Source organism: Juglans microcarpa x Juglans regia, chromosome 1S, assembly GCF_004785595.1.
Source record: "Juglans microcarpa x Juglans regia isolate MS1-56 chromosome 1S, Jm3101_v1.0, whole genome shotgun sequence".
NCBI lineage: Eukaryota > Viridiplantae > Streptophyta > Magnoliopsida > Fagales > Juglandaceae > Juglans > Juglans microcarpa x Juglans regia.
This window is the reverse complement of record NC_054595.1, coordinates 26,524,228-26,536,697: the sequence shown is the minus strand read 5'-3', so window position 1 is coordinate 26,536,697 and position 12,470 is coordinate 26,524,228. Positions and strand designations below refer to the sequence as shown.

General features: G+C 37.4%; 1 protein-coding gene and 1 long non-coding RNA gene across 2 annotated transcripts; one reads left to right on the top strand and one right to left on the bottom strand.

Annotated features, from left to right (window-relative positions):
• The first annotated feature begins 8,875 nt into the window (after positions 1-8,875).
• LOC121246964 lies at positions 8,876-9,659 on the top strand. Its single transcript, XR_005937199.1, has 2 exons — positions 8,876-9,252; positions 9,469-9,659. It is a non-coding gene; the product is annotated as an uncharacterized LOC121246964 (long non-coding RNA).
• Positions 9,506-10,816, bottom strand: LOC121246963 (uncharacterized protein At1g15400-like). The gene is made up of 2 exons (XM_041145292.1): positions 10,293-10,816; positions 9,506-9,829 (listed from the first exon to the last, which is right to left on the bottom strand). The coding sequence occupies exons 1-2, from the start codon at positions 10,645-10,647 to the stop codon at positions 9,819-9,821; spliced, it is 366 nt and encodes a 121-aa protein (XP_041001226.1). The 5' UTR covers positions 10,648-10,816; the 3' UTR covers positions 9,506-9,818.
• Between the last annotated feature and the right edge of the window lie 1,654 nt (positions 10,817-12,470).

The window sequence follows — 12,470 nt, the reverse complement described above, 5'->3', positions numbered from 1 at the left end:
AAAAACATAGGCCGAAATATCGGCCGGTACCGGCCGAAATATAGGCCGGTATAGGCCGAAATTTAGGCCGGTATGACCGGTATCGGTCGGTGCGGCCGGTATTTTGGCCGGTACGGAACAGATATAGACCTGTACCGGTCGGACGGTCGAAACGAAAAATTTCGACCGTACCAGCCGGTACGGTACGAAATTTAAAACTGTGGCAGCAACACCACTGGTTTAAACTGAAATTAAATAAAAGAAATTCAAAACTAGAGATTATGATACACATTAGTGGTGACACCAGTACTAAATGAGACTTGACCATATATATATATATATATATATATATAGTTTGCACTTGATGATCGCCATTAATTTGAGTTACCATATATATATATATATATATATATATATATATATCGATCTAATTTAAGGCTGCTAGCTAGCACATTCAAATTAGGTGTTAATAAAATATGTTTGTAATAAATCCTGTGAGTCTGAAATATTTATTTTCTATTTTCGCTATTTCCCATTTTGATAACAGGTCATAGTCAATTCGGGTGACTCCCCAGCAGAAAGGCAAAAGAATCTCGTCCCCATGCCTTTCAAGTTTGCATTATAGGACACTGATAGGCAGCATTTTTTGAAGAGTAATGATAGATACATATGCAATTTCTCCAAAGTCTCATAATTTGAAAGAGCGGTGGGAGTGCTGGGGCTCCCCGCTAATGGTTTTGGATGAGTTTTTTCTTTTTATGTTTTTTATATGTATTTTTTTAACAAATTTAAATATATTTTAAAAAATAAAAAATTCATAATATTATTAAAAAATACTTACTTAATCATTAAGTAAAAATAATAATAAAAAAAAATTTACAGCAGTAAAAACTAACAGTAAAAGTAGTATTTTCCATAAATATATAAAATAAATCATATAACATGATGATTTTATATATTTATTTATCTTTCAATTAAAGCTCTCAAATTTCGATAAAAATTTGAATGGATATTTTTCTATCTAAATATATTGTTTGTTGTGAGAGGAATTATAATACTTATAACATTTAAAATGCATATAAGTATTTTTCATATCAATTGATGTGACAGACTTTCACATCTATAACTTAAAGTAAATTTTATCTCGTGTTAAGGATTAAAATAAATGCAGAACTGGGGGCAAACCCATCTTAACACGTCACATGTAATTACGTTGAATTATTATTGGATTGAAGAAATTTAAGAAAGAGTAATAAATAGCACGGCCTTCATAGTTCATACCCAACTGCCTAATTGCATATATTGCAGATCAATTGCATTCGCAGCTTAATTAATTGTTCTTAATTTCCCAGAAACATAATAAAAGGGTACATTGCATATGCCATGTGTGGCCTTGATGAACAGTATTCCAAATGGCCACCATCATGCTTGCCTTAAAATCATATATGTCATAAGTAGGATCGAGTAGGGGGTGGGAAGCAAGACTCGCACTCTGTTGCCCCACCCCCGCATGGTGGGCCGGGCAACTTCGCCCCGCCCATGCAGGGGCAGGGGCCCCTGCCCCGTAGGGCAAGACACCAGCGGGATAAGGGGTTCTTGCCCTACGGGGTGGGGGCAATATGGCCCCATTGCGAGACCCCACCCTGTCCCCCACCCTGCGCCCAAAATTTTTTTTACATATATAAATATATTATATATTTATACTATACATATTTATAAATATTTATTATTTTTACTATATATAAATATAGTAATATAATACTCTGTGTAAGTTGTAGTGTAATAAGGTGATCCTTTTATATATTGACTTCACAATATAAACCGCATACTTAAGTAATGTGAGACTCTTGTATTGTTTTGACATGATTACTACACTACAACTTATACAAAATATTAGGGGTTGGCAATGGAGGCCCGCCCCTCGCTACTCCACCCTCGTCTGCTCCCGCATGGCCAGGCGGGCTATCTTGCACCACCCATGATGGAGCGGGGGCCCCCGCCCCACACCCCGCTCCGCACCCTCCTATATTTATAATAAAAAATATTATTTTTTATATTTATATAAATATATTGTATATAGATATATATATATAATTTATTAAAAACTTGAATTCAAGTTAATGAAGTAAGTCCCACATTGCTTAAAAATGACTATTATATTGCATTGACCTCCTATATAAAGGTTGGTCTAGGAGGCCAATGCAATCTAAAATACAACTCTAATGAGTTTATATTTTTTTAATAAAATTTATAATTATATTATATTATAATATTGGTCTAAAAGAGGTTTTAGACAAAAAAAAAAAAAAAATTATAGACTCAATGAATCATTGGGTTGAGCGGGAGGCTGAGCGGGGTTGAAAACCCTTGCCCCCCTCATGGTGCGGGGCAGGGGGTGGGGAGGGATGCCTTCGCCCCACACCATACGGGTAGCACCCCTACAAAATATGCACTAATAAATTTAAAAATCACATAAATTTTAAATTATAGTCATATTTACAAATTTAAATTTATAATTTGAGTCAAAAAATGTATTTTTGATCAATTTTAGACCCAGAAATTTTTTTTGAACCTAATCGCCTATAGTCTATTATTGAAGTGGGTGGGGAGCGAGGCGGATTGCCAGTCTGCCCCTGGCCCTCGACACTGGGGTGGGGTCCTAGATGCGGGGGCAGGGGCGGGGAGGAGGCTACCCAGTACCGTATGGTGCGGGTAGCACCCCTAGGATCGAGTATGTGTCAAGTACTTAAAAGGAAAATATATAGAAACGCATATAATTTGAATGGGCTTGCCTAAATTGCAATGGAGCATATGATTCATATATATAAATATATATATATATATATATTGTTTCAATTTGATTTTTATGGGGTTTCCTGGCCTCTTATATATCAAAGTCTCCTTATGATAAATGTCATTATTTATTGTTATTTCCGTGAGTACTGGCAGTGGGGTGGTACTCATGTCTAGCTGCTACTTTGGAGGAAAAAAATGGATCATTAATCTGATCTTTTCTGGCCTCTTGATGTTCGCACGTACTGCCATGCACCCTAAAAGGTATTTTCTCTAAGCTGCACATTAATTTTGTATCACAAATAGTACTAAAGAATGCTCCTGATGATCCCATTGTACAACGTTGAGGTCGATCGAATAGGGTGCCATTGCATGCATGCATTGATCAAGTTGTTCCAAGTTTGAGATCAACCATTTCATTCAATTAAACGAATTGAATGTTGTCCATCGATCATTTTGAAATTATAAATTCTCTTCATATAAATATATTAATTAAACTCTCAAAAACTAATGTCATGGCCTCACTGTAGGGGAAGGAGATAACACGGCATGGAGGCTAGGGTTCGTGGCTGAAAGTGGAAGGGATGAAGTCGAAGTCAACAAGAAGCAACTGAAGTGTGTTACTTTAACTCAAACTGGGAACACACCGTTTGAAGAAGAGGGAAGACCGATTGAAGACACACTGTTTTGCTGAGGATGAAGCACACCGTTTCATCAACTGGAGCTAAACCGCAACACACCGTTTCGAGCAACTACTTTAATTCTAGAACAATTCATTTCTAAGTTTGTTACTTTCTGTCTAAGTCTGTTATTTTAAGGAACATGTGTCATCCTTTTATTTGTTTAGTTTTCATCCCTACGCGGATATGTAGTGAAACGGAAGGAAAGGAAATCATCTGAACATTGACACTGAAATTGTCCTGGAACGTTGGAGGTCAAGGGATCCCTCGAAAGAACCCTTTTATCTTTTCATTTCAATCAAATTGGCTCTGCCATTTTCACCAACAATTTCTGCGCATTTGCACTTCATTACAAACCTGCATCCATTTACAATCTCCCCCAACCATTTACAAACACAAGAAGCAGATTCATTACAATTGGTATCAAGAGCCTAACGTCCTAATGGCTGAAAATATCCGCACCAAACAGCAACAACAAGATATGCTACTTCAACATGATCAAGCCATTCATGACATCAGAGAGCAAATGCATCAAATGTCTGATATGCTAAGAACAATTTTAGCAAATTAGACTCAAAATCCCAACCATGAACATCAACAGCGACAAGAAGTAAACTGGGAGGAACCAAATGGGGAGCAACGTAGACAGGGACCCAGAGGAGTCAAGCTAGACTTTCCTTATTTTCGTGGGGATGACCCAGCAGGGTGGATTTTTAAGATGAACCACTATGTTGCATTTCATCAAACACCAGTTCCACAAAAATTATTAATGGCCTCATACCACATGGAGGGGGAGGCTCTCACAAACTGGCAAACCTTCATTGAAGCACTCCAACTACGCTTTGGTTCCACAGTGTATGATGATCCGATGGAGGCTCTCACCCGGCTAAAACAAACATCGACTGTCGCTAGTTATAAAGCATAGTTTGAGGTGCTCTCCAACCGACTCAAAGGGCTGTCTGAAAGCCACAAATTGAGCTGCTTCCTTAGCGGACTCAAAGACGAGATCCGTCTTCCCATTTGATTGTTGAATCCAGTGAGCCTCAACACAGCTTATGGCCTTGCAAAAATACAAGAGGAATATTGTGTTAGTACCAAAAGAAATGTTAGATCGTGGGGAGAAAGAAACAGCTCACAACAAACCACTGGAAGTCAGTGGTCAGCTCCTAACAGCAGTGCATCACAGAATACAAATCCCTCCACTTCCATACGGAAGGTTTATTCTAACCAAATGGATGAGAAGCGTAAATACGGGTTAGGCTATCATTGTGAAGAAAAATGGAATCCAAATCATGTGTGCAAGTCCCCAAAAATATACTTCTTAAAGGCCACTAACCAGGTTGGGGAAGATCATGGAGAATAAGTGTTTTATGACTCATCAGATTTGGGCGAGCCAGCGGCACCCAAAACACCAGCCGACGAGCCAGTCATTTCACTCAATGCATTAACAGGTACTCCTTGTCCAAAAACTATGAGATTACATGGTCACATTGGTGTTACATCTGTGATTATTTTAGTAGATTCAGGAAGTACTCATAACTTCCTGGACCCATCTATTATCAAAGAAACCCAAATGAAAGTTAATGGGGATATGCACCTTAAGGTGCAAGTAGCAAATGGGGATGTGGTGACTACCTTAGGATCTTGTTGTGAAGTGCTCATTTAGATCCAAGGGATTGGTTTTAAGCCCTATTTTTTTGTGTTACCCTTAGCGGGCTGTGATGTGGTGTTAATGGTACAATGGTTGGAAACCTTAGGGCCTATTGTGTGGGATTTCTCTAATTCTTCTATGAAGTTTCAATTTCAAGGAAAATCAGTGAGTTTAAAGGGCCTGAAACTTGATGAGACTACTTTTGGGGATTCAAATAAACTGTTTTTCAGTTCTTGAGTTAAAGGGAAGGGATTACTATTACAAGTAACAACCTTAAACGCACCAGTAAATGGTGAGGTGCAGTGCCCTGAGATTAAACAGATTTTAAACAAATTTCAGCATGTTTTTAATGAGCCAACTGGACTGCCACTAGTGAGATCTCATGATCACAGAATCATACTCAAAGAAGGGACAAGCCCAATTTCTACCCGACCCTATAGATACCCGTATTATCAAAAAACAGAAATTGAGAAAATAGTGGCGGAATTGCTTTAGACAGGGGTTGTTAGGCCTAGTTCAAGCCATTTTTCTTCACCTGTCCTTTTAGTGAGAAAGGCGGATGGAAGTTGGCGGTTATGTGTTGATTATCGTGCTCTTAACCAGCAAACAATTGTAAATTTCCTATACCTGTGATTGATGAATTGCTAGATGAGTTACACGAGATAGCAGTGTTTTCCAAATTAGACCTTCGATCTGGATATCACCAAATAAGGGTGGTAACCGAGGATGTTCCTAAAATGGCCTTTCGGACCCATGAAGGCCAATATGAATTTTTAGTAATGCCCTTCGGGCTTACTAAAGCCCCTGCCACTTTTCAAGGGCTAATGAACATCATTTTCAGACCATTCCTACGAAGGTTTGTCTTGGTTTTTTTTTTTATGATATCCTTGTGTATAGTGAGAATATGGAGCGACATGTGGGACATTTACAACAAGTTTTAACAACCTTATCACATCACACATTGTATGCAAAGCTATCAAAACGTCAGTTTGGGGTTAAGGAAGTGGATTATTTGGGTCATATTGTGTCGGGCCAAGGAGTTAAGGCAGATCCTAAAAAGGTGGCAGCTATGGTTGAATGGCCTATTCCCACTACTACTAAATCCTTGAGGGGGTTTCTTGGGTTGACAAGATATTATTGCAAATTTATCAAAGGTTATGGTCTGATAGCAGCCCCATTAACAAATTAACTAAAAATGAATGCCTTCACTTGGGATGCCACAGCCACGGAGGCATTCCAAGCACTTAAGGTGGCTATAACTAGTCCTCCCGTACTCATCCTTCCAGATTTTTCCCAAGTTTTCACTATTGAATGTGACGCAAGTGGGCGGGGTGTGGGTGCATTGTTAATGCAAAGGGGACAACCTATTGCGTATCTCAGCAAGGTTTTGAAAGGACGAGGTCTTTCCCTTTCTACATATGAAAAAGAGTTGCTGGCACTTGTAACAGCTGTCCAAAAATGGAGACCTTACTTGTTGGGTCACGCATTTATTGTTAAAACGGATTAGCAAGCGTTGAAGTTCTTACTTGAACAAAAGGTAGGAACTGCCTTACAACAGAAATGGGTCACAAGGTTGATGGGCTATGATTTCCGGATTGAATATAAGAAGGGAAGGAGAATAGAGTGGCGGATGCACTCTCTAGGAAGCATGAAACAGATTTGGTTCATGAGGGACTTTTGGGCTTGATTACTTTTCCTACTCCCGTCTGGATAGAGGAATTGAAGGCTACCTACGCCTCTTCACATGAGCTTTAAGACACATTATAGAAACTGCAGAACAACCAACAAGGTCCTAAAGGGTATGTGTTGCAACAAGGGTTAAATCTAAAAAAGGGAAGAATAGTAATTGACCCCCAATTACAGTTTAAAGCTAAAGTGTTAAGTTTCATACACTTGGATCCTCAAACAGGCCATTCAGGGTACCTACGGACTTATCAAAGAGCTAAAAGAGATTTTTATTGGAAGGGCATGAAGAAGGACATAAAACAATTGGTTCGGGAATGTGACATCTGTCAGGTGAACAAAACTGAGAATGTTTTGTCCCCAGGCCTCCTCCAACCACTTCCAATTCCAGCGCAAGCATGGGAGGCCATTTCTCTAGATTTTGTGGAAGGGCTTCCTTCGTCGTAAGGAGCCAATGTGATTCTAGTAGTTATTGACAGGCTGACCAAGTATGGTCATTTTGTGGCCCTAACACACCCTTATACAGCTGCAAAAGTGGCACAACTTTTCCTAAAGGAGATTTTTAAATTACATGGGTTGCCGAAGGTAATTGTTTCTAATCATGACCCAGTATTTTTAAGCTCGTTTTGGAAGGCCTTGTTCGAATTACAGGGTTCTACTCTCAATTACAGCTCCGCTTGCCATCCTGAGACTGATGGTCAAATGGAAGCCCTTAACAAGACACTAGAGGGTTATTTGAGATGCTATGCAAGGGCTGAACGTAAAGGGTGGGGACAGTGGCTACCTATGGCCAAATGGTGGTATAATACTTCTTACCACACATCGACCAAAACAATCCCTTTCGAGGCCCTCTATGGATACTCTCCTCCTAAACTTATCAGTTACATACCAAGCACAGCAGCTAATGAGGCAGTTAATCAGTTATTGTGCCAAAGAGATCAGATCAAGGCTATACTCAAATAGAATCTTGAGGCATCACAACAAAGGATGAAATTCTATGCAGATAAAAAAAGATCGGAAAGGGAATTTGAAGTGAACGACTATGTATACCTCAGATTGCAGCCCTACAGGCAGAGTTCTATCTCTGCTCGTCACAACCTCAAGTTGTCACCGAGGTTTTATGGCCCATTTCGCATCCTTCTGCGTGTGGCTAAGGTTGTTTATAAGTTAGATCTACCACCCACTTTCCGTATTCACCCCGTATTTCATGTCGCTTGCTTGAAAAAGAAATTAGGGGCTCAGATATGTCCACTTCCAGCGCTGCCACCAGTGAACTCAGAGGGAGAAGTCCAACCTGAACCCGAAGCCGTGGTGGATCGAAGTCTTAAGAGGCAAGGAGAGCGGGTAGTGACCGAGGTTTTAATCAAATGGGTTGGGGCTTCGGAAGAAAATAACAGTTGGGAACTACTATGGAGGTTGAAGGAAAAGTACCCACACCTTGTGGGCAAGGTCCTTTAAGGGGTGGAGATTGTCATGGCCTCACTGTAGGAGAAGGAGATAACATGGCATGGAGACTAGGGTTCGTGGCTGAGAGTGGAAGGGATGAAGTCGAAGTCAGCAAGAAGCAATTGAAGTGTGTTACTTTAACTCAAACTGGGAACGCACCGTTTGAAGAAGCTGGAAGACCGATTGAAGACGCACTGTTTTGCTGAGGATGAAGCACACTGTTTCATCAACTGGAGTTAAACCGCAACACACCGTTTCGAGCAACTACTTTAATTCTAGAACATTTCATTTCTAAGTTTGTTACTTTCTGTCTGAGTTTGTTATTTTAAGGAACATGTGTCATCCTTTTATTTGTTTAGTTTTCATCCCTGCATGGATATGTAGTGGAACGAAAGGAAAGGAAATCATCTGAACATTGACACTGAAATTGTCCTGAAACGTTGGAGGTCAATGGATTCCTCGAAAGAACCCTTTTATCTTTTCATTTCAATCAAATTGGCTCTGTCATTTTCACAAACAGTTTCTGCGCATTTGCACTTCATTACAATCTCACCTAGCCATTTACAAACACAAGAACCAAATTCATTACAACTAACCATTTTGGTGGAGTGTATAACTTTTTCTTTTTTGTTTGTCTTTTTTTTTTCCCCGCGGTTCGGTCAACCAAGAAAGTTGGGATCTAATTCCCAACTTGACATGATTTGTCTACGTGATTGATTACGCTGTTGAAAACTTGGCGGTGATCATCACGTCTTGCCGGGACCTCCATCATTGAAGACGCAACACCTTTTCAACTAGTTTAAAGGTCGTGGGGGTCCACCCACCGAATGGGGTCCCCCCACGCTTTTTTCCAACCAACCGGTTGATATATAATATTAATATGGTTAAAAAGTTTGACCAACATTCATAATAATTTCCATGCGGCGCATGATCAATGGATGGTCCACGGATTTCGAATGAATCGATTAATGTTGAATGTATTAGATCTTAGCTAGATTGCTTTCATATATGTAGACAGAAGTAAGGGTGGATTTGGATTAAGAGATGAGATGATATGATTTTAGTTAAAAAATGAAAGTTGAAAAAAAAATTATTATTACTTTATTATTTGAAAAAATTAAATTAAGATTTAAAAAATTTGAATTATTTATTATATTTTATGTGAGAATTTAAAAAAATTATAATAACAAAATAAGATAAGATAAAACACTTTCTGAACAAACGGCACCTAAAAAGAAATAAAAGAAAATGGAAGAAATCAGTATAGTTGGGATGAGAATTGGTGCATGCGCGCATTGGTGGCTTTGAATCATTCCAACACAAAAAGCCAACGTGGGAACAGAAGAAAGACAACACTGGAGGGGGGGAAGGAAGGTGGATATATACATGCAGCAATTAAGATCCCGACCTCCAGAGTTGTATGGAGACAGTCGTACCCCACCATGACTCTTTTGGCCTGTGATCCCAACAACAACACCGACTTTACTGCCAAAGGATCGAAGTAGCTTCGATCTCCTGTGTTCTCACTTTTCACCATCTCTGATACCGAGAGATACCAATTCATAACATGACTAGCTCTCTGATGATCATCCTGTACCTTATAATTAAAAGATTCGACATATGAGAAGGCCGGATAAGAAGAACAAATTAAAGAATCAGTAGGCGTTGAAACCGCCAATTTAAGTTGCAGAATTGAAATCCCAGATAGATCTAATCCGCTTTTGAGTAATCGTAAATCAAAAAGAGATATAGATAGATAGATAGATAGATGAGCATCATAAAGGAGGAGGAGGTCCCAATCGAGAATTAATTTGTACAAGAATATTAAAGATAAAAGAAACATAAGCAACAGTATACATATAATTACATCCATCAAAACCACAACAACAGATCATAAAGAAGTTTTTCCAAAACTCTTTATATTGTGACGAGCTTTACTAGCTCCTACCAAGCTAAAGACATAAATTAAGGCTTATAACATGCGAATACCAAGAACGAACCATCGGAAAATCCCACATCTGATCACCCTAAAACATCAAATTACCGTGGTCTATGCTTACCAGCTGGCTTCCGCGTTCTCCTTTCCTTTTTCCCTGCCTGTCCGAAAGCGGCGCAAAACCCGCACGCCGAGAGCTTCGGCGAAGGTGGCTCGATCGCCGGAGCTACCTTCCCTGTACGGTAGCCGCGTGCTCCACCGTTGGATCGGCTGCGCTCGATGGTAATGGTTGGTCCAACTTCGGTTCTTGATGTCTTGCCTAGCTCTTTGATATCTAGTTTCTGTAGCTCTTGTTGATCATGAGGGTCTTCCTTCTGGTTAACTTTGTTGAGCTGCCCTGACAAGAATCTGTCATCAAATACAAACCCCGACGAGCCTTGTCTCCTAAACGAAACATCAGATCGTTGTAAACCAGCCATAACCTTAAATTTCTTCGCTCTGGGATCTTTCTTTAAGCAATACGAAACAGCTTCTAGGTTGCTCTAAAAGACGACTTTTTCTCCTATTTGGTGTGTACAAGCAAGGTTCAAATACAGAGAGAAGGAAAGTTTGGAGGATTCACACGTCATGATTTGGCTTCATCACTCAGTTTATACTGCAAGTGGAATATCCGGCTTCATCCTTTTCAATTCTTATTTTTTATTATTTCTATCATAAAATTATTTATTCTTATAATTTTTAATCATTTAATATGACAAAAATGATAAAAAAGATAATAGCTAAAAAATAGATAAATGAATTTTTTTTACGAGAAGTGATACCCATAAGTTTCATATCCTATATATCTATTTAAAAATATATCATTTTATCTTTTTATCATATTTTATTTACAAACATATCTAGAATCATTTTCATTACGTGGATAAAAAAGTAAAATGATATATTTTAAATAGGTATACAAGAGTGTGAGATTTATGTTTAAAATTTTTCTTTTTGTACGCATTAAAAACAAGAGTAATTGATATCATCAACTGCATCAATAACTCAATATTTTTTGTTTTTAATTATTTCTTAATTTTCTTAATTATTATTATTATTCTTTTCTCAAGTATTTATAGTATATATATTACACACTACACTGCTAACATGATATAATTTAATTTAAATTTTAAATTTTATAAATCAAACTTTATTATTTGAATTTCAAATTATTTTAAGTTAGTAGTGTGTGGTATAAAGAATATTATTATTATTATTATAATAAGGTGCAATAATTAATTTGTTTGTTGTGGAATACAACAAGTCATTTTGTTTTGTCTCTTTTTAAGTGCCTAAAATTAAATATATGCTGACAAATATCAATGTATAGATATGTTGGAATATTGTGGCAGTGGCTAAAATTCACCGTCTTGTTGATAAGGTTTTATTGCGTAGCACAGGTGTACTGATAATGAGGTTTTTGTTTTTTGTTTTTTGGGATCCACCGTAGCTGATCTGGCAGCCGGCCTTATTTCATTAATGATCTCTAATCTCATCTTTAAAATAATGAAGCTTTGAAAGAATTGACATTGGTTTATAAAATATAAAATCACATATTTTAGAGGTTGCCTGTCATTTAATAAAAGAAAAAATCTTCTTATAAGAGAGTTCGCATACTAAATTTTGCACTGATGCTGACATGTAAGAATCTATTTAATGAAACGATGCGAATTGAGACCGAAATGATTTTTGTGAGATAGAGGATCTTTTTCTTTCTCTCAAAATTTTCTTTATTTTATTTTTCTTTTCAATAAAAAAAATCATATCAACGTCGATCTTGTACCTAGCAAGGCTCTTAAGAAAAACTTTCACGTTAGATTATGTATCTTTAAGCTAAAATAATAATAAAATATTATTTTTTAATATTTTGAATTTTTTCCTAAAATTATTTGTTTATATATTTTACAATTAACACCTATTACGGACAAAGAAATTGAAGCTAGAGTGGGAGGAGAGAGACAAAATTAATAAAATAATATTTGTAGAGTGAATAGTACATCTACAAAGAAGTATTGGCATTGTTTGGTCCATAGTTATGAAAATATTTACAAATGCATAATTTAATGTAGTCAATTATTACATAACTTTTTACTATTATTAAAAATCGTATAATTCTAATATGTTTTTTTAAAATGTACTTCTCAATATTTAATATATGATAAATTTTAGACTAATGTTAGTATAGTCACAATATATAAAAGTCTCGCGCATTCTCTTTGAAAAAACTAAAATTCACCATAAAAAATTAATTTTTTTACATAAA

Coding starts and splice junctions, on each gene's coding strand:
- LOC121246963 (XM_041145292.1), bottom strand. CDS start 10,647: ATGGCTGGTTTACAACGATCTGATGTTTCGTTTAGGAGACAAGGCTCG.